Raw genomic sequence first — 23,338 nt, forward strand, 5'->3', positions numbered from 1 at the left:
AACCCCTTTCCTGTTGCCTTGCCAAACCCTCATCAGCACCCATATAGGTTCTTGGGTGCTAGGATGTTGGCCATACTCGACAGAGGGGAAGAAGGATCTACAGGTCAGTTTTTATTACATATTCATTTTATTTCTAATAATGAAGCAAAAAAAATGCACCTTTTTGAATTTGTTCTAAAATCTCTGTTTTCTTTTTGTATTTGATCGTTTTGTAAAAATATTACATCGAGTCTTGAGGCTTTTTATAGCCGAAAACACAAGTGATTTGATTTTGCTTGCTATTTGGTTTATCTCTGCCTTTGTTGTTTCTTGCCACTTCTGTCCTGTTCTATTGCTTTGTAGGTATCAGGGAGGAAGTCAACGAAGTAGAGGTTACCATTTTGGTGCAAGATGCCAAGAATGGTGGTCTTCGGGCGACGAGCGTGCTGACTTAGCACATAAAGGCAGTAGCGCACAAGGAAACCCTAAGGTTAGGGTGCTCTCTGAAAATGTTTAACATTTTGGGCTATTGGGCCATGTTTAGTTTGGGTCTAATTTTTTTGTAAAATGGGTTTGGGTTTATTGGGCTTGGACTTGGATTGTAAAATGGACTGTTTGGATATTGTTTATTTTATATATTTTGGTTATCTAATTTGGGCCTGAGCCGGGTAAAATAGGCTTGTTACAAAAAGTATCTTACCTTCTTTATATTTAAAAATTTAATAAAAATTATAATTTATATAAGGAAAGCTCTAAGATCATCAGTCCATCATTCTTTTACATAATTGAGAAATTGTTAAATTTTATTTTTGGTCCTTAAATTTATTATTTAGTCATTATAATTTATTATTAAATTATTTTGGCATGATTATTAAGTGTGCTAATTATTTGAACTAATTAATATTATGGATATTTTTTATTCTTTTTAATCATTATAAGAAATGATAAAATTGCAGTTTTGATCTCTTTACTATGCTTGCATTTGAGATTTAGTCTTTATATTTTAATTTGACGTAATTCGGTCTTCTTCTTTTACAATGATATTAATTAATCTAGATAATTAACATATTTAACTATTCTGATTAAAATGATTACATGAATATCTTAAAAACACATTTCCAACACAATATATATTAAAATGATGATTGTTTTTATGAAAAAATTGGACCTCAACATTTTAATTAAAAGATAAACTATTTCAACTAATTGATAATATTAAATCCTAAATTTAAACACTATAATTATAACTAAATTTAAAAACAATTTACGTATAATACAGCCTTTTTATCATTTGATTGGATAACAAACTAGTGGCCAAACTCATACAGGAACATCTCTACTTTCCACTTGAAAATGTAGTTTCCACGTGTAGGTAGGCAGATATTTATGAGGTGAAGCAGAGATATTTCATATTTGAGTTCAGATTCCAAGTACAAAGAGCTTATCCAATATATTCAAGCTTTCTAAACTCTATCTATCAATCAACAATGGCGAGCCTTGCGCTTCTTCCACTAACTCAACCCTCCTTTCTCCCTTCTAAACCATTCAAAAGTAATGTGGGTTTTCCACCTTCTCCTCCATTGAACCAAAGAACCTCCCATGCTACTCCGTTAAACTGCCATAAGATGTATGTCCCTGGTAAGCATTTCCTTCGCTCTTTTTTCTAAGACACTTATGGTATCCAATAATTATATTAAACCTTAATTAAATTTGAACACGAGTAAGTCGGATCTTTAAACGAAGTAAAAAAAAAAAACTTTATTTTCTTATCAATAAAACTCCATCGGACTCCAGCAATGCCTCGGTCTTATCATGCATGGTTGCATGAGTTTTTCCTTTTCAACTCAATGATGATGAGAGTTGTTCTTTGTTTTCTTGTTTCTGCAGGTAATGGGGCATCACCAGAGGCCAAGGCAGCCAAAAACCTCCACGATTTCTTCAATTACATAACAGTTAAGATAGTCAGTGCTCAACTTCAGGTCCTCTTCGCCATCATATTGCTCTTGTATTAGGGTTACTCAACGTAAATCATGCATGTATATGTATATATTAATTTAGAAGATTTGTAAGAGCAGAACTATAACCCTGAAGCTTACAAGGATTTGATGGAGTTCATGAATACCCACTCGTTGAATGATGGGGACAAGTTCTGTGCCAGCTTGATGAGGGAATCTTCAAGGCGTAAAACTCTAGGTATATTAATACCTTTATTATTCATATTAATACCTTTATTATTCACTCCATTCCATACATGGTTACGTTTTAGGGTTTGGTGATGAACATTGATTATTGTATATTCAATTTTTCTTATGAAATTCATTGGAATTTCCATTTGGCACCACATCTACATGACAGCCCTCCGCATCTTAGAGGTCAGCAAAAATGGGATATTATTTTCTCCATCTTTTTATCAACATTTTAATGCTAAAATCTAATAGGTAAAAGCCTGGTTTATGTTTTTACAGGTTAGATCTGCATATTCCAAACGTGATTTCGAGTGGGACAACTTGAAGCGTTTAGTTTTCAAGGTCAGGAAATCTCTTCTTTTTTTTTTTTTTAGTTTCACCTTTGGTTAATCCTTGAATATTTTATATGTAGAAATGATTCTTGTTTTCGGGATGCAGATGGTGGATGAATCCAACACAAAACTAATGAGGGAATATGTTCAAGAAACCACTCGTGTAACTGAAAAAGAAACCGGCAAGTGAGCCGACTCTAGCTTTCCGATGCCTTTTTCAGCTGTTCCGACTAGTAATAATCCAATACATCATATATATAGAGAGAGAGAGAAAGATAGTCATTACAGGTCTACCCGTGCTGTATGTACTGTATAGCCTCATTGTGTTGAAATATGTATAGAACATATAGAAAATATAAATAATAGTACATAAATAGATAGATAGAAGCATTACTCAGAAGCTAATTAGAACAGTTTCATGATGCGGGGTTAATTTCTTTGATCTATCCCTGGAAAACCTTCCTGCTGCTTCTGTTTTATCCATTTTGTGACTTGTTGTCGTCGTCAATACAATCGCTATGGCGAAATTGGGAAACTTTTTTTCTAAAGTCACTTAAAAACCCTATATTTCACTAGCAGATTCTTTAATCGAAGCTTAGTTATTTACGTCCAGTAAAGTGTATAAACTAGATTGTGGTAGGAAGATGGGATATGTGCAAAGACAAAGTAAAAATTCATGAAAGACTTTACTGAACATCCATCATCGCAGAGAAAGCATTATCACGATGCTATCAAAGTCGGTCATCATTTTAAATTCAATTCCATTAATGTTTTCAACTTTTTAAGCTCATCAAGCTCGAAAATGAGGATACATCCAAATTATATCTTAGCTTACTAAAGAGACAATCGTGGTATAAGAGACACCTTCTAATTCCTTCTCTTTCTAAGAAAACGAAGGAGTAATCAACCATATGCCTTCACTTTACATGTCTTGGATCAAATTTCTTAAAATTAAAAGTTTTTAAAAATGGACACAAAAGTGGTAACTGGTTCATTAATTAGAGAGGTTGATTAGTTAAAATTGAAAAATGAGAATTTAAGGCTTATGGATTAGATAATAAGAGTAGCAAAATTATTAGGGTTAATGTGAGAAAATTAGAAGAAAAAAAAATAGTTAGGAGATATCTTTAATTTGTAATTTTTCATAACCCTTAATAGTAAATGGTCCATTTTAAAAATTGGTTTGGAGGGTACGGGTTTTTTCAAAGCATTTATACGATTGGTTTTCTACTTAAAAATTGGTCTTTCCATCAAACATTTGGTTTTCTCTTTAGGATTTCAGTTTGCTCATGTTGGAATTTTAAAAAGAAAAGCAAAACAATAAAGTTTCCTTTTGATTTCTTTGATCAAATCCTTATTTCTTTAGCAAGTAAAGAAAGTGATTGAATCATCAAAGATTGATGGTTTGATTTGTGCTAGTTTAACTCCATTTTATAATATAGATTCAATTATGTTACAGATTGTGTAACTTGAATTTCGCCACTTGTTGAAAAAATAAATACAGTGACAAACTAAGGAGATCAGTGAGGGTGACCTATTTAAGTACAAAATTTTACTAGGGTTGTGACCGGGGATGTACAGACCATACAACATAAGTTGAATTCGTATAGAACTATTATTCTTCTATTTAAATTTGATTAGAATAGGGTTTTTCAACCCTTGAATAGATGTAGTCAAAACTCCTCTTGCATAATTTGGTTTTCAACATCAGTGAATTTATTTTTCTTTGCCTGTGGTTTTTACCCAAAAGGGTTTCTCCACATAAAATTTGTGTTCTTTTTCTTTTCTTTTCTTATTGCTTTGCGATCATTTTACCAGCATTATCAACGTTTATTATAATAGATTAAGTAATCTAATTTACAGATCATTGATAATGAGATGATGTTGATTACATGTGTTTTTAATACATGATTGATGCTATGCAAATTTATGCTTAGTGCATGTTAGCAATTTATGAAAATGCATGATGTTGTTTTTGAATCAATATTATCCAATGATTAAATGATTGAAATGTGATGATATATGATAGCAATTGATAGTGTTTGATATTTCTATAATATGTTATAATAATAAATGTTTTATTAAATAATGTTGAAAATAATTCGGAATATAGTTGTAATGACCCAAAATTCACGGGCACCGAAAAAGTACGTTATCAGGCATTCGTCTTAGTAAATCGAGTTCGTAAATTATTATTATTTTTGTAGTTAACAAAGAACCCAAGACATCGGTGCACAAAAGGAGAAAGCTATCGAGGATTAAAACGAGAAATTCACGGTTTGTATCACTATAATTCAAATTACTTTTTATTAAATGTTTTATATAAATTCTATATTTAATAAGTGAGTTATAAGGTAAGTATTGATATTTGAGTTGAATGAGAATTGAACTGAATGGTGAATGTGTATGTATAATTGAATTGTAAATTGATTTGAATGTGAAATTGTAATTGAAAAGTGATCTTGGATTGGAAATGAAAGTGAATTGAGAATTGAAATACCCTATTAACTAGTTGGGCTGAGTCGGATATAATTGGCATGCCATAGGTGTAACATCCCTTACCCGTGTTTGACGCCAGAACAGGGTACGAGGCATTAACAGACTTAATCACTAATCATCGTATAAAAACTGAGTCATAATTAATAACATAATCAAGACTATCTACATTAAATGACTTTATACAATAGAGACCTTCAAATAACATAGGTCAGTATTTTAAGCCAATTCCTAGCAACTTAATAACAATTAAAAGAGTCTCCATACATGCCAAAGACTTAAAATACTTTAAAACCTTTATATATCGATCAATAGTTTGATAGTGTGATTTAACCTCCGGTGACCTCCAACTCGAGCTAACATCTGCGACACTATAGGAAAAAGGAAAGGAAGGGAGTAAGCATTATAGCTTAGTAAGTATGTAAATATTAATAAACAATACATTATCATACTTTAAACAAAGCCACAATATGTTCCCGGAATATTACCATCACAAACACACATACTTTCACTATTACAATCATAAACAGGTTCAAAATAAGTTATCTAGCAGAGTACCAGCAACTAAATTATTTATTTCTAGAGCTACAGAACTCCAAATTACAAACCGTTAATTTTTCTTGAAACTAGATTCACATATATTCTTACCATAAAATTTTCAAAATTTTTGGTCTAGCTAGTTAGTACAGTTTATTCATTGAAGTTACCCCTGTTTCACTGCTCAACTGTTCTGACCACTCTTCACTACGAATCAATTTTCTCCTTGTAAAGAATTCAAAGGATGTTATAGTTTATTTCATTTGAAACTAGACTCATTAAGAATTTCAAGCATATAAATTATATCCCATAATTATTTTTGTACAATTTTTAATGATTTTTCCAAGTCAGAATAGAGGATCATGTAGTCAGTCTGAACCAATCTCTCAAAAACTTAAATATCTCATAATATAGAATTCCTTTGCTTACTCTGTTTCTGTTATATGAAAATAGACTCATTAAGCTCTAATTTGATATCTCATTCAGTCTCTGATTCAATTTATACTATTTTTGGTAAATTTTTAGATTCACATCACTGCAACTATCCAGAACAGTTTTATTGTCAATTTTGATCTTTCACACTTCAATTGTATTCATCACTTTCCCATAACAATCTTTCCAATTTCCAATCACATATCGAGCATATTGCTCATAAGTTGCACACGTATATACTTACACTTATCATCACAAAGTCATACACAATTTCATTTAATCAATTTCCCAGTTGAACGCTTCGGAATAATAACAGATATGCAATGGTATCGCACATAGCCCACCTTTAAAATCGAAGCTCTCTTGTACACATAGTGACCTTCACTTAGCACCACTCATGTGACCTAGCTCGATTGTACACATAATTTTGGCTCTCTTGTACACATGGTGAACACTTAGTACCACCTATGTGACCTAGCCAGTTTATCTCGTAGCTCTCTTGTCTACATGGTGTCCTTCACCTGGAACCACGCATGCGACCTAGCTACATATATCCCGTAGCTCTCTTGTCTACATGGTGTACACATAGTATCACCTATGCGACCTAGCTACATCATAATGTCTCGTAGCGCTCTTGTACACATGATGTGCACTCAGCACCATACATGTGACCTAACTACATACCATCTGTATCATCCAATCTTTCCGAAGGTTCAATCGGGATTTCTCTCTCTTTCTAATACTTGATTCCATAATTCCAATAGTCAATTATGATTCAAAAATCAGCTGCAATACATAAAATATGCTGAAATACAAAAAGCATAATAAAGATAATGTATTATTTACATACAAACTTACATACTTTCTCATTTCCATGTCGAATTAATATTGAACATTTAAATCATCATAATTATACTTACTTTCAACACCTTAGCAATCATAGTAAATATATCAATTTTACATTGAAACATGCATAAATTAATACTTATTATACATATGAACTTACCTCGATACTAAAACGGCCATTTTACCAACTTTTCCGATTTTCGATTTTTCTCCCATTCTAGATTCAAATCTCATTTTCCTAGATCTAAAACATCATATTTTACTTATTTAATTAATGTACTATTCAAAACAGTCCTTAACTCAAGCTTTGGAAAAATTATAATTTTGCCCCTAAACTTTTGCATATTTACACATTTGCCCCTAGGCTAGGGAATTAAACTTCATCCCTTATTCTTATATTTTATGACATGCTGATCATTTTTCCCTTCTATGGAAGCATCAAATTCTCACTCTAACACATAGTTATGAACAATAACAACTTTTACCGATTAAGCCGTTTTACTCATTTTTGCTTAAAACTGTTTAGCAAAAGTTGTTTAACATAATTTCAGCCTTCATATTCTACCATAAAACATCAAAATAAACACATTTCACCTATGGGTATTTTTCCAAATATGAACCCTAGCTTAAATCATTACTAGAATAAGCTTAATCAAGTTACCGGGATTCCAAAATCGTAAAAAACTTGAAAAACGGGGCTAGAACGGACTTACTATTGACCTTGGAAAGCTTGAAAACCCTAGCCATGGCTACCCCCACGCTAATTTCGGCCTCCATGAAAAATATGAGTTAATTTTGGCTTTATTTTCCCTTTTTATTTTTTTAATTACCAAATGACTAAAATGCCCTTAAGGCCTTTCTTTAAAATTTTATCATATTCATGCCCATTTTTGTCCAAACAAAATATAATGGTCTAATTACCATTTAAGGACCTCCTCTTTAAACCCTCATTTCAATCAAGTACTTATGAATTAGAACACATATTTTGCAACTTTTGCAATTTAGTCCTAAAAGTCCGATTAAGCACTTTATCAGTAAAATTACTTAACGATATTTTTACACAATATTTTAATCAATAAATAAACCTTAAAACTTAATTGGAATAAATTTTTTTGACTTCAAATTCGTGGCTCTAAAACCATCGTTCCGTTTCGGCCCTAAATCGGGCTGTTACAGTAACTTCTGTAAATAAGCCCTAATAGGCAAATTAAACATACAATCTATAAAATTTCTTATCAATACTCTAACACATGCATCTAATCACACGGTAAATCATAAAAATTAATCGAAATAAACTTTTCTATCTCAGATTTGTGGTTTCGCAACCACTATTCCATTTAGGCTCTATTTCGAGATGTTACAATAGGATCTAAAAGTGTGCGAGATATGATGGCTTTATCGATCAGGAACTTTATGTGTCGTATTTCAGGCACCTCGTGTGCTGTATCAGGCACCTCGTGTGTCGTTTTAGGCACTTTATGTGTCGTATACTGATCAGGTACTATGTACCGTTTTAGGCACAATGTGCCGTACTGGTGTGTTTGGGTTGGAATCCGTGTATCCGTCAAAGTCTGGGTTTGTTAATAGGGTAAACAAATGAAATGAGAAATTTAAAACAAATTGATTAATTATATTATTGAAATATTGAAAGAAATGAGAAAGTTGAATTATGGATTGAAATTGAGATAGAAAACGAAAGGCATGAACTTAATGTTCACGTAGTGATTGAAATTGTTACATGTGATATGTGATGGAAATTGAATAATAGCTAAAAATTGTATTGTTATTATTAATTAATGAAAGTTTAAGAATGATTTGATATTTGAGAAATTGGATAGTTACATGTTTGGTAATTATAATTCTTTATTGTTATTATAATTTGAATTATGGTAATACCACTGAGTATGAAATACTCAGCGTGCAGTTGTTTCCGTGCATAGGTTAATAGGAGTCCAGTGTCTCGGTCTAGCATCCGAACGATCCCGACTCTAGCAAAAAGATTTTTTGTGATGTTTTCTTTTCTTAATTGAAAGTGGCATGTACTAGGTGTTGTATAGGTTACATAGATATGCTTGTAATGTTGGTTGTAAGAATGGTATACCATATTTTGTTATTAGTTTGATAAAATGGTAAATATTATAATATATAATTTGGTATTAAGTTAGAATGAAAAATGAATGAAGTTATTAGTTAATTTTGATTAATATTATGAATGTTTAGTTATTAAATTATTATGTTAATGAATTGGTTATGATTTAGGTGTATTTAGGTTTAAATTGTTTTTTCTTTGTGCCATTGGTTTGGGATTAGTTGGTGTCTGGTTTAAACTTACCGGGGGTTTTATGTAAAAATAAAAAAAAATGCTGTCGAAATTTTTATTAAAAAAATTGAATGAATGCAGTCAATTACAAATAAAAATATAATTTATATGAATTTATGATTATATTAAATAATTAATTGTTTAATTTTAATTTTTTTATTAAGAATTATCCATAAATTGTCTGATTTGTCTGGTAATGCCTTGTAATCCTGTTTCGGCGACAGTTTAGGGTTGAAGGGTATTACAGTTGTTGGTATCAGAGCTATCAAGTTTAGCCGATTCTCGGTCTAAATTGAGCTCGAAAATTGAGTCTAGAAGTACATGCCACTTTTGAGTCGAAACTGAGTCAGGATTTTTGGATGCTGACCTATTTATTTGCTTCTGTTTTATATATTAAAGATGTCAGATGAAAGAATAGAAAATATCGATCAGGAAACGTATACTGGTGATGAAGAGTCGTATGGATTAGATGAAATCGAATCGGTAACACATAGCATAAACCCTATAAGAAATCAACCATTTAGAGTTGAAAGAAGAAATGATAGAGATGATTTTGATATATTGATATATTGAGAAAAATCACCGATGCACTACAAAGAGTAGCTGAAGCTGTTCCTGCTACGACTTCAGTTCCAACTCAAAAACGAGCCCCAATAAAGGAATTGAGAAAGTATGGTGCCACTGAATTTATGGGTCTGAAAGGAGTTGATCCGTATACAGTTGAAAATTGGATAGAGTTGACTAAAAGAATTTTACAACAATTAGATTGTAACACTCCAAACCCGGCCTAGACGTTACGGCCAAATCTGGTGCGTCACATCAAACCGTTTTTCAAATTTGATCTTTCCGGTGATAATCCATTACTGAATCTAAATTCTTTTATTATTAGTTAACTAAAGTTCGCATCAAAATGTTTACCAATTTGTTTGCCTTTGGTATATTACTTCATTTAAAACCGCGGAAGCATTTTGAAAATTTTGTTGTTGGAAGCTCGTGTTCCTTAGAAAAACCATGCTATTTTGAAAACTCGAGTTTTCCTAGACTAGCAGTTTAGTATAAGAAATCACAATCCAAATTAAAACTTAAAACCCACCAACGGCCTTATTACATAAATTAAAAACCCAAAACGAAATCTAAATGCAAATAAAAGAAACAGAAACAGTAGTGTGGCCATCTCCGAGTCCCTCGCAGCTCCAAACCATCTAAGCTTAGGGATTACCCGCACAGTTAGAAATGGGGTGAGTAATCCCAATAACAAACAAACAGTGAATAACACAGTATCAATACAATCTGGGCCTTAGGCCTTAAACAGTAGCAATGTGGGCCTAAGCCCAATACAATATTAGTATAAATGCATAATGCAACCCATCCCATACCAGCCAGCACACCACCCTTACCAACCAACACACCTGTGGGGATATCAATCGACCCACCCAACCAGCACACCAATATCACAGCAAAGCTGCCAGTAATAATAATAACACAGTATAGCTGCCAGTAACAGTAAGTTTTTGGTGAACTACCAGTAATAATCATCGTGACATAGTCACCAGTACAGTACTTCCTCCATGTCATATACCCAACCCCATGCAGTATGTCATGTCATAATTATTAAGTGTATGCAGTATGTTGTAATCACAACCAATCACATAAATATCAACACATATCAGTTAACTTATTGCTAGGACATAATAATCATCTCTTCAGCTAGGGGTAAAATCGTAATTTTTACCCCTTCAGGGGTATTTCAGTCATTTAACCAATCTTAGGGTCTCGATACAATTAACGACCTCTTGAAGGGTCTACGAGCCCATCTAGTCCCTTTTTGGTCGCGACTATGCGATTCCATAACCCAAACCATAGTCTGGCACTTACCGCACATTTTATCCGTGTGGGGCCTACGAGCCCATCGGGCCCACACGGCTCATCTCGACCCAACAAAGCCCAAAAATGGCTCAAGCCCACGAGAACGCTGTGGTTGTCACTTTTAATGTATGACATGATTTACCCATGAGCAATCGCATGCTCGTGAGGCCTCGTATGCCAAAGTTTTGGCTTTTCGGCTTTTGCCGATGTATAGTCACGCAGTAGTGTGGATACATACTTTTGGCTATTGATCAGTAACAGAATGGGGGTTGCGATTACACACCTGCTATGGGTTGAAGTTGAAACGTTTCTAAAATCAATCACCTACGATAACCACCATCTATTAGCACACTCAAACTTTAACTAATCCAATATCAATGTATTGAAACCACTTTACTCCCCTAACGCTACTTACCAATATTCAGAAGATCCCTTGCACAAAAAAAAGGTAATCAGCCTGCACCCTGGTTAAAGGAAACAAATCTCTAGCATCCATAGAACGAGAAAGAAAAGTGTTAGACGAACCCGTGCAACCAAAAAGGAAACAGCCTTTCGGCCAAAGGGATACAAAATCAAACACAAAGGAAGAAGCTTTCCAAGATTCGGCTAAAGAACCACTTACCTTAACTCCACGAGATTAAGAAATAGTTAGCTCATCACCGATTCGGTCAATCACCAGAAGACAAGTATTCGGCTACCCTCCAAAAGAAATAAGCAATGAAAAATGAACAAAAGAAAAAGATGATGAGGTAGAATTCGGCTTTACCAACCTTAGAAACCAAAAGAGGAATTGTTTGAGACTTGGTAGAAATAATAGATTCGGTTTAGAAGAGAAAGAAGAAGGCCACTAACACTTGGATTAAGAGTAATTCGGCAACCCTTGGAACAAAGAGGAAAAGAGAAGAATTTTAGAGGAAACATCACTAGCTTTCCAGTATAAAAACCCTTGCCACTTGACACTAAAAGACTTGCACCAATAAATCCCGAATAAATTCAAGTGACTACCAAAAAATCGGCACAAGAGAACAATGGAACCCAAAATGACAAAAAAGTAAAACCCGAGATTAGAAAAGGAAGAATTCGGCTCCTACCACACACCAAATGCTGAAAAACGCACCCTAAGAGCTCCCCTAGCTGAATTTATACAAGGGAGTTGCACAATTCGGCTACAACACTCCCCCTTTCCAAATCCCTTGAAACTCTCCTCAAAACCCTCATTGATATCCTTCACAATCTTCTCCCAACAACTCAAGACGAATTCAAACTTTCATTACATAAAAGTATACTCCAACTCAACCACTAGCCGTCCATAAGTACAAAATAAATGCTCTTTGTTTGCCATGGGTTTCAAACCCTTGCGCTTCTCACATGCTCACACACCACTTGCCTCTCTGCCACAAGCTCGTTTGTGACATAGCACTACCATAATTATTCAAAAGGCACAAGTGCCAGCGTTAAGGTTCTTTTAAGCGCAAGGGCAAAGATGCTGCAAAAGCTGGAGCTTGAACCCAAGACCTTACAAACACCCCCAAACACACTTAAATCTACTAACCATTAACGCAAACAGGAAACTTTTGCTAAAATCGGCAAAATTACAAACCCTAAATTTTTAAGGCATTACAGATTGTACCCTCCGAGAGTGTTTGATTTGTGCTGTATCGTTGCTACAAGGAGAAGCTTACTTATGGTGGAAATCAGTGGTTCGACATTTACCAGAGAATTAGATAACTTGGGATCTATTTCAGAAAGAGTTTTAAAAGAAATATATCGAAAAAATGTATATCAAAGACAAGAAACAAGAGTTTTTGACGTTGCAACAGGGTGACATGTCAGTAATAGATTATGAGAGGGAATTCTCGAGACTCAGCAGATACGCCTCAGAGTTTATTCCAACTGAAGCTGATAGTTGTAAGAGGTTTTTACGGGGTCTACGAGATGAGATCAAATTACAGTTGGTATCTCAACGTATTACTGAAATGGTAGACTTGATTAAGCAAGCCAAAATGGTTGAACAAGTGTTGGGATTAGATAAAAAGCTTGAAACAACTAAATCGGCTGGGAAAAGAGTTGTAACAACTAGTTCAAACCCTTTACCGAAAAGATTTCGAGAATTCAAAGGTGGTTGGAGGTTAAGTTTTAGATTTGATCGATAAGGCAGAAGCCGGAGAAAATAGACGACAGTATCCATTGGCAGTATAAGAGGTCCACCCCAGGATGCGGGAATTTCTGAATGTGAACATTGCGGAAAGAGACATTTGGATGAATGCTGGAAAGTGATTGGAGGCTGCTTCCGTTGTGGGTCGACAAAGCATTTTGTTAAAGACTGTCTGAAAACTAAAAATGATACTACTGCCACATTACAAAGATTAGTATCTACTGCTCGAGGCAGAAGTTCGGGCAGAGGTGGTTTAGTATCTAGAGGTGGAGGTGTTCGAAAGAGTAGTGATATAGTTATACAACAGTCAGAGGCAAAAGCACCGGCCAGGGCTTATGTGGTTCGGACAAGAGAAGAGGGCGATGCACATGATGTCGTTATAGGTATATTTTTACTATATTTTAAACATGTTTATGCTTTAATTGATCCAGGGTCGTCACATTCATATACTAATTCAAAACTTGTTGAGTTGGGAAAATTAAAATCTGAAATGTCTAGAGTGTCTATTGAGGTGTCGAGTCCGTTGAGGCAAACAGTGTTAGTGAACCAGGTCTGTCCAAGATGCCCGTTGATTATACGGAATAAAACTTTTCCGGTTGATTTGTTGATTATGCCATTTGGGGATTTTGATATAATATTGGGAATAGACTGGTTATCTGAACATGGAGTGATTTTGGACTGCTATAAAAAGAGATTCAGCATTCAGACAGCGAGTGAAGGTCGGGTTGAAGTAAATAGTATTCGTACTAGTGGGCCAGCACAAATTATTTCAGTAATAAAGGCTAATAAATTACTGCAGCAGGGTTGTTCAGTATGCTTGGCATATGTTATTAATTATGATTCAGTTGGCAGTTAGTGCAGTCAGATTAGGACTGTATGCGAGTTTCCAGATGTATTTCGTGAAGAATTACCAGGTTTACCGCCAGATAGAGAAGTCGAGTTCGCTATTGAGGTTTATCCAGGCACATTACCAATCTCTATACCTCCGTATCGACTGTCACCTACAGAGTTGAAAGAGCTGAAGATACAGTTGCAAGACTTATTAGACCGTGGTTTTATTCAACTGAGCATATCACCTTGGGAGCTCCGGTATTATTTGTTAAAAAGAAAGATGACTCGATGAGACTTTGTATTGATTATCGGCAACTAAATAAGGTGACAATCAAGAATAAGTATCCACTGCCTCGCATTGATGATTTGTTTGATCAGTTGAGAGGAGCTTCTGTATTTTCGAAGATTGACTTAGGGTTAGGCTACTACCAGATGAAAGTAAAAGAAAGCGATGTTCCAAAAACAACTTTCCGTACAAGATATGGTCACTATGAGTTCTTAGTAATGTCATTCGGGTTAACAAATGCTCCAGCTGCTTTTATGGATCTCATGAATCATATCTTTCAACCGTATTTAGACCAATTTGTAGTAGTTTTTATTGATGATAAACTGGTTTATTCGAAGTCAGAATCAGAGCATGATCAGCATCTCAGGATTGTACTACAGATATTACGAGAAAAACAGTTGTATGGAAAGCTCAGCAAATGTGAATTTTGATTGTCAGAGGTTGTATTTCTGGGACATGTAGCATGTGCAGATGGAATCCGAGTTGATCCAAAGAAGATTGAAGCGATTGTACAGTGGAAACCAGCAAGAAACGTATCAGAGGTACGTAGTTTTCTTGGTTTAGCTGGGTATTATAGAAGATTTGTAAATGGATTTTCGAAGATAGCTTTGCCGATGACCAAGCTGCTACAAAAGAATGTACCATTTGTGTAGGATGATCAGTGTCAAGAAAGTTTTAAACAATTGAAGCAAATGTTAACAGAGGCACCAATTTTGACTTTACCAGAGTCGGGGAAAGATTTTGTAGTGTATAGTGATGCTTCTTTAAGTGGTTTGGGTTGTGTACTGATGCAGGATGGAAAGGTAATAGCCTATGCATCTCGTCAATTGAAGCTACACGAACGTAATTATCCTACTCATGATTTGGAACTAGCAGAAATAACTGTAATACCCTTCAACCCTAAACCGTCGCCGGAACAGGGTTACAGGGCATTACCAGACAAATCAGACAAATTACGGATAATTCTTAATAAAAAATTAAAATTCAATAATTAATTATTTAATATAATCATAAATTCATATAAATTATATTTTTATTTGTAATTGACTTCATTCATTCAATTTTTTTTAAATAAAAATTTCGACAGCATTTCTTCTTATTTTTACATAAAACCCCTTGTAAGTTTAAACCAGAAACCAACTAATCCAAAACCAATGGCACAATCAAAAACAATTTAAACCTAAATACACCTAAATCATAACCAATTCATTAACATAATAATTTAATAACTAAACATTCATAATATTAATCAAAATTAACTAATAACTTCATTCATTTTTCATTCTAACTTAATACCAAATTATATATTATAATATTTACCATTTTATCAAACTAATAACAAAATATGGTATACCATTCTTACAACCAACATTACAAGCATATCTATGTAACCTATACAACACCTAGAACATGCCACTTTCAATTAAGAAAAGAAAACATCACCAAAAATCTTTTTGCTGGAGTTGGGATCGTTCGGATGCTAGACCGGGACACTGGACTCCTATTAACCTACGCACGGAAATAACTGCACGCTGAGTATTTCATACTCAGTGGTATTACCATAATTCAAATTATAATAGCAATAAAGAATTATAATTACCAAACATGTAACTATCCAATTTCTCAAATATCAAATCATTCTTAAACTTTCATTAATTAATAATAACAATACAATTTTTAGCTATTCTTCAATTTCCATCACATATCACATGTAACAATTTCAATCACTACATGAACATTAAGTTCATGCCTTTCATTTTCAATCTCAATTTCAATCCATAATTCAACTTTCTCATTTCTTTCAATATTTCAATAATATAATTAATCAATTTATTTTAAATTTCTCATTTCAGTTGTTCACCCTATTAACAAACCTGGACTTTGACGGATATAAGGATTCCAACCTAAACACACCAGTACGGCACATTGCGCCTAAAACGGTACATAGTACCTAATCAGTATACGACACATAAAGTGCCTAAAACAGCACACGAGGTGTCTGATACGGCACACAAGGTGCCTGAAATACGACACATAAAGTGCCTGATCAGTAAAGCCGACAAATCCCGTACACTTCTAGATCCTATGGCATGCCAATTATATCCGACTCAGCCCGACTAGTTAATAGGGTATTTCAATTCTCAATTCACTTTCATTTCCAATCCAAGATCACTTTTCAATTACAATTTCACATTCAAATCAATTTAAAATTCAATTATACATACACATTCACCATTCAATTCAATTCTCATTCAACTCAAATATCAATACTTACCTTATAACTCACTTATTAAATATAGAATTTATATAAAACATTTAATAAAAAGTAATTTGAATTATAGTAATACAAACCGTGAATTTCTCGTTTTAATCCTCGATAGCTTTCTCCTTTCCTTTGTGCGCTGATGTCTTAGGTTCTTTGTTAACTAAAAAAATAATAATAATTTATAATCATCAATACAACACAATTCAATTAATCCATGAGCCTAAACATACAAATTTAACATTTTGTTTTACATATAATTCCACTATTTACTTATATGTTCATTCAAAGCTGTCTACTTGAGTCATTGTTACTAAATCATTTATATCTTGAGCTAAGAAACTCCAAATTAAGATATGATAATTTTTCCTGAAACTAGACTCACATATCTTCTTACCATAAATTTTTTAGAATTTTTGGTTTAACCAATAAGTACAGTTTATTCTTTAAAGTTGCCCCTGTTCTGCTATCAAACAGTTCCAACCATTTTTACTAAAAATTAATTATCTCATTGTAAAAGATTTGGACGATGTTCCCGTTTGATTATCTTGAAAATAGGTTCATTAAGGATTTTAAACATACAAATTCCAGCCCATAATTATTTTTATACCATTTTTAATAATTTTTCAAAGTCAGAACAGGAAAACCCGAATTTATTCTGACCTTGTCTCACAAAACTTATAATATCTCATGATATACAATTTCTTTGCTTACAACGTTTCTTCTATGGGAAATTAGACTCAATAAGATTTAATTATATATTTTTTTTATTCTCTAGTTCGATTTCTACAATTTTTGGTAAATTTTCAAAGTCAAAACACTACTACTGCCCAAAACTGTTTTGGTGTAAAATGTTAATAACCAAATTTACAACACCAATTCACACTTTATTTCTATTCAAATTTCATTTAAACTCAAATTTAACTAATAAATTTTTAACATATTTTCATAATTTTAAATTTTCTTCAATTTAGTCCCTAAAACACAAAACTTATAGCTTACTTTACATTTCAATCACTTTTTTCTATTCTAACTTAAATTTCATTCAATTAAACCCCTATTTCATCATTTTATTCAACCCCTATTTCATCATTTTATTCAACATAGACTTTGTTTAAAAACCTAAGAACTTCTAAAGTACCAACTTAATTCCATCAAAACCTTGTTTTAATACTTTTAAAACATCAAAATTAAGAGAAAAAGACTTGATTGAGCTTACCAATTAAACTCCAAGCTTCAAAAACCCTATTTCCCCCTTCTTATTTTTTTTGTTTCTTCTTTCCTTCCCCTGTTCGATTGCTTTCTGTTTTCTTTTCTTTGTTCTTTTGTTTCTTTTCTTTATTCTATTTCTTTTATTTGTTTTAGCTACTAATAATATATTATAATAATTTAATTATATAATATATAAATCTCTTCTACTTAATTAATAAGAAAACATGTAATCATGTTACAAGTGTATATTCATGTATTATTACACATGTTTATTTTCTTTTCCAAACATTTTTTTACTAAATTTAATTCTAAATATAATATTATTTAAGATAATTTATAACTTAAATAAAATAATAGTAATAATGACTAACTAATTAATTAATATACAATTATCTAAGAAAAGCCTTAGATGTTTAACAGCTTATGCCGCCTCATCTATGCTAATTGGTACAATTACCAGTTTGGTCCTTTTTATTTTCTATTGATCTATAATTGAACCTTTGCCCTTTATTCAATTTAATCTTTTTTTTAATTACTCTTAATTAAGCTAAGTTCACCTAATTAAAACTTAATTAGACACATTACTAGACTCATAATTATTCCTAATAATTATTTACGAACTCGATTTACTAAGACGGAGGCCCAATAACGTACTTTTCCGGTACCCGTAAATTTTGGGTCATTACAATAGTTGCCATGTCGTAAAGTTTATTTTTTTTGAAAATGCATGATATTATTTTGAATTGATATTGATGCATTCGTTAAATGATTGAAACTTGATGATATATGATAGCAATTGATAATGTTTGATGTTTCTACGATACGTTATAATAATAAATGTCCTATTAAACAATATTGAAAATGATTTAAGTATAGTTGACATGTCATAGAATTTGTTTATTGTGATGGATAAGGATTAACACTTGTGTGCATTCTATTGAAGCTTGATATTTGACACTTGTATGTATTATTGGAGCATTAGGGGAAGAAATGTTTTTATACGCAGTGGTGTAGTTTGACTATTTGAGGCTTGTGCCCAATTATTTATAGTATTATAAGATTAATTTGTATATTCGTTCTTGATTCATAATTGATTAATAGGGACATAATTTCACCATGATCAATTTGGTATTGACAAAAGTGAAATGAAATTGTTGATTATCATGATATATGAAAATGAGATATGCAAAGTTGAAAATGTTAATGGCTCTCCACACTAGACTTATCCTTGGATAGGGCTGGTCTGAAGGCCCATCCGAAAAGTGAGAGGGTTTGGGTAAAAAACTAAAGAATGTTTTCTAAACGGGCTAGGTCTTAGGTAAGGCTTTTTGGCCAAGGCTCAACTCAAATTTGCAAAAAGAAAAAAAATTGTTGTTTTCTCACAATTTTGCTGCTATTTCACTATTATTTTGTTGTTGTTGTTTGGATATTGTATAACTCTTATTTTATTGTTAATTTTGCCACTATTTTAGATGCATTTGTTTGTTAAATTACACCTATGTTACTGTGATTTAAGTATAAAGTTTTTTTTAAAAAATTTATTTTCAATTTGTTAGAAAACATTTATTTTAATGCTTTTAGTATTTTTTATGTATTATATTTTTAAAAAATTATAAAAAAATTAATACTACCGGGTTAGGCCTGGGTTTTAGCATTTTTATTCGAGCTAAGGTTGGGTAAAATTTTAGGCCCATTGGCCCAAGTCTATCAAATGGGCCTAAAATTTTGTCAAGATCAAACTCTACCTGACCCATGGACAAATCTACTCTACACCACACACGATATGAACCACCATCGTTCCTTACCCAAATATCTTATATAACTTAATTGTTATAACTAAGTTTAGCTTCATCCAAGGATGAGGAGTCTAAATCAGGGGCGAAACCAGGGGGGCAGGCATGGGCCCCGGCCCCCCCTAAAATGGGAAATTTTCATTTAGGCCCTTTAGATTTTTTTAAAATTTTAAATTAGTAAATGTAAAATTGCACTTTGGCCCCTTTAAAATTATAAAAATTCAATTTAATCCTTTAAAAATTATAAATATATAGACTATAAAAAATTAAAATTTCCTTCGGCCCCCAAAATTTTTTTTCTGGCTTCGCCCCTGGTCTAAATACAAAAAAATTATAAATTTGTTCTTAATGTTTCAAACAATATATAAATTTCTCTAAATAAAATAAAAAATAATTTTTAAATATGATAAATAAAATTGCATATCCCTAAAGTAGGTATTGGATGCATATCTTAGCTCAGTTTTTTTATTTTTTTTTTAAAATCTCCTTCCCAGGCTCGATTTAATATAATCAAGCATGATTATGGGAAGGAATATGAAAGTTTAATTTGAATATATAAAATATCTGTAATAACAATGCTTAGATTGTTCTTCTGGTAAAGCTGGAGATTGTTGAACATAGCTTTTTCCATTCAAAAAAATTAATATTCAGACAACCCTAAATCTTTCTTCCACAATAAACCTAATCAGTTCCGACCTACTTTTGATCAATCTTATATTATAATCGAATAGCCAGCCTTTGTTTACCTCATAATAGTATGGCCCTCATGTGGTCTTACTTTTAATCCCATAAATCTTACTTATAATTCAAGAAAAGGACAAACCACACAAAGTGCAAATATTCGTTAATCATGTTGGATTCTTTGATTCCTCCATTTCACTATTCAAATCTTGAACATTATAATTCTTTCTCCTCTCCTTTTTCTATCCCCATGCCAAAGATGAAAGATTTCCAATTGGTTCATAAAATCTGCAGTAATAAATTGTCAATCTATCCATAAAAGTACGTCGGTATACGTATTAGGAGTCAAAATGCATTTTACTCATTCCATCAAAAAAAATAAGTAAATTAATTCATGTACGTTACATCAAAGAGTAAACTGGTCATTTTGTTAAAAACTCCATCCATTCCTGCCGTTAAAAATTGGTCCTTATACATCAGCATGAGGTACACGTGGCACTATTCGGTTATTTCATCAATCACATTAATTTTTAACAGTACAAAAATTGGATGAAATTTTTAATAGAAATGACAAATTTGCTCGTGAATCTAATGTACATAGACTAGTTTACCCTTTTTTTTTACTAAATGAGACAAAATACAATACAACTCTTAACACCCTCAATTAATTGGAAATAGCCCAAAAATTTTAATTGAATAAGTCCCTGGCCAGTTCCATTCACGTCTGGAATAATTGAGGGAATTTGTGATTTTGTTGGTTCGCTTTATGCCTTATTCTAAAATTAGACAGCAAGAATTCCAGCTTCTTTATAAATTCCATTTCCAAGTACTAAATTAAGATTCCTAGTTGAGCTTCTTATGCTTGTTTGGTAGTGTCAATCTTGTTGTTCATTTAATTGTATTTTAAACTAAAAAAACTTTCTATCAAATAATAAGTGAAAGGTAAACTATAAAAATAGTCACTTTTTGTTTGTTTCAGATTGTATTTTAGTCACTTATGTTTGAAATGTTACGTTTTAGTCACTTACATTATCGTTTTGTTACGAAGTGGTCACTTTACCGTTAAAATCCATTGCCTTCTAAAGACAATCCTATGTGGCTGTCCAAATGGGTTTAAAATGACCACTTAGATGTCTAGTAGCTTGAAAAAAAATAAGTTTTTAATTAAATAAATTTAATTTAGACTACTACATAAAACATCCAAATTGGTATTTAAAACTTATCTGGACTGTCATATAGGATTGCAGTTAGTGAGATAACGGAGTTTAATGGTAGAGTGAACTAAAGCATAACATTTCAAATATAAATGATTAAAATATAATATTTTTATAAATAATTGTTTACATATTTATATGTTGAATGAACCGAAAATACAAGGGTTAGGAAAGCAATTTTCAAGATATAATAAGCTAATATAAACAACTCACGCTGTCCCAAATTTAGTTTTTTTTTTATCAGAATTTTAAAACCAGAAAATGTAGAAAATCTATGGATCAGAGTCGGCTTCTAATTAGCAAACAAGTGCAGGCAATTATATAGAGAGGAGGTCCCTCCTTCTTGCCAGCCTATTAGCCATCCTTTATTTTCATTTATTTTTGCTGACACTAAACTATTAGGTCTCTCAGGGGATGGCAACCATGTGGGGGTGGCGGTTCATTTTCCTCCATATTTTCATAATATTAAATTTAGGGTTTTTTAATTATGTCGCAATTTAATTTAATCCTCATGTCATGAAAATATAATTTAGAATTATCGTTTTAAATCTTATAAAACTTCGTCACTAGTAACATAAAAAAATACACTCTTATCAAAAGTGATACCACTAGATTAATTGGTATTAATTTTAATAAGAGTACATTCATATATATAATGACGTAAATTTAAATATTTAGAGATAAAAAAAATAAGCAGCTTATGTCTTCATGGCACAGTTAATAGCTTAATGCCTCTAATGCAAGGATGAAGGAACTTGGCTCCATAAACAAATATATATATAAATTTTTATCACTCCCAAAATAACAATTTAATTTAAATAATTAAAGTAAAACTCTATCCAAAAAATAAAAATAGAAAATCAATTAAAACCTTTTTATCATAGTAAATGCCGAACTACTCGAGACTGTGACTGCCCAACATCGAATATGCGGTAAAAAAAATAGGAATAAAATTGGATTGTTGTTGGGTAGGTTATATGGTGGAGGAAAGTGAAAGACAAAGATGATGGGGGCAGCAATGCAAAAGCAAAAGGGAATAAGAATACCTTTCGAACTCATCTCTTTCATTCTATTTTTTATTCACAGTTTAACAGTACTAAGCTAACCATATTTCTACCCAATTTAATATAAAACTTTAAATTATAATAGATATCCTAAGATGCAACTTTTTAGATACCCAATAAAAATGCCCATATCATATTTTTTACAAAAATATTTCTAATTAATACTCTACGTAATCTAACGCATGTCGAAAAAATAAAATTACATTAGGCATATGTGCCGTTAGAGGTGTGCATGGGCTGGGCCGGGCCCATAAAAAAATTTCGACCCGTTTTCAAGGCCCGGGCCCGGCCTGACCCGAAATATGGGCCTGAAAATTTGTCCAAGCCCGGCCCGAGAAAAAATGGTAGGCCCGAGCTCGGCCCGGCCCGGCCCGGTTATATTAATTTTTTTTGCTTTTTTTATTAAATAAAAAACTTTAAAATATAATAAATCAAATACATTTAAAACATTAAAACAAAAAATAAATAAATAATGGGACTAAAATAATTATTAAAATAATACATAAATTAAAAATATAATAAAAAGTAATTATATTAAAATTGAAAAATTGAAACAAATTAAAACTAAATTAAGAATTAAATTATATTAATAACAAAAGTTTTACAATATCAAAATAACATCAAAACAACAAAAAAAAAATAAAGTAAAAGTACTAAAGTTATTTAAAATTAAAAATAAAAAATTTTTAAAATAATTTAATATTAAAATCGGGCCGGGCCGGGCCCGGGCCAAAAAAATCTTACCCTAGGTCCGGCCCGTTTTCTAAACGGGCCTCGTTTTTTGTCCAAGCCCGTTTTTCGGGCCTATATTTTTACCCAAACCCTCCCATTTTTTGGGCGGGCCT

General features: G+C 32.3%; 2 protein-coding genes across 2 annotated transcripts; both read left to right on the forward strand.

The window, feature by feature from the left end:
* Positions 1 to 1,280: 1,280 nt before the first annotated feature.
* LOC107963442 (chaperonin-like RBCX protein 1, chloroplastic) lies at positions 1,281 to 2,879 on the forward strand. The gene is made up of 6 exons (XM_016899961.2): positions 1,281 to 1,617; positions 1,867 to 1,958; positions 2,055 to 2,172; positions 2,335 to 2,351; positions 2,445 to 2,507; positions 2,604 to 2,879. Exons 1-6 carry the CDS (start codon positions 1,467 to 1,469, stop codon positions 2,685 to 2,687), a joined length of 525 nt encoding a protein of 174 aa, XP_016755450.1. The 5' UTR covers positions 1,281 to 1,466; the 3' UTR covers positions 2,688 to 2,879.
* A 9,890-nt stretch (positions 2,880 to 12,769) lies between these two features.
* On the forward strand, positions 12,770 to 14,919 carry LOC107963111 (uncharacterized). Its single transcript, XM_016899698.2, has 5 exons — positions 12,770 to 13,122; positions 13,189 to 13,532; positions 13,581 to 13,879; positions 13,995 to 14,088; positions 14,705 to 14,919. The coding sequence occupies exons 1-5, from the start codon at positions 12,770 to 12,772 to the stop codon at positions 14,917 to 14,919; spliced, it is 1,305 nt and encodes a 434-aa protein (XP_016755187.2).
* Positions 14,920 to 23,338: the final 8,419 nt, after the last annotated feature.

This window comes from Gossypium hirsutum, chromosome A06 (genome assembly GCF_007990345.1).
Source record: "Gossypium hirsutum isolate 1008001.06 chromosome A06, Gossypium_hirsutum_v2.1, whole genome shotgun sequence".
In the NCBI taxonomy this organism is placed as follows: domain Eukaryota; kingdom Viridiplantae; phylum Streptophyta; class Magnoliopsida; order Malvales; family Malvaceae; genus Gossypium; species Gossypium hirsutum.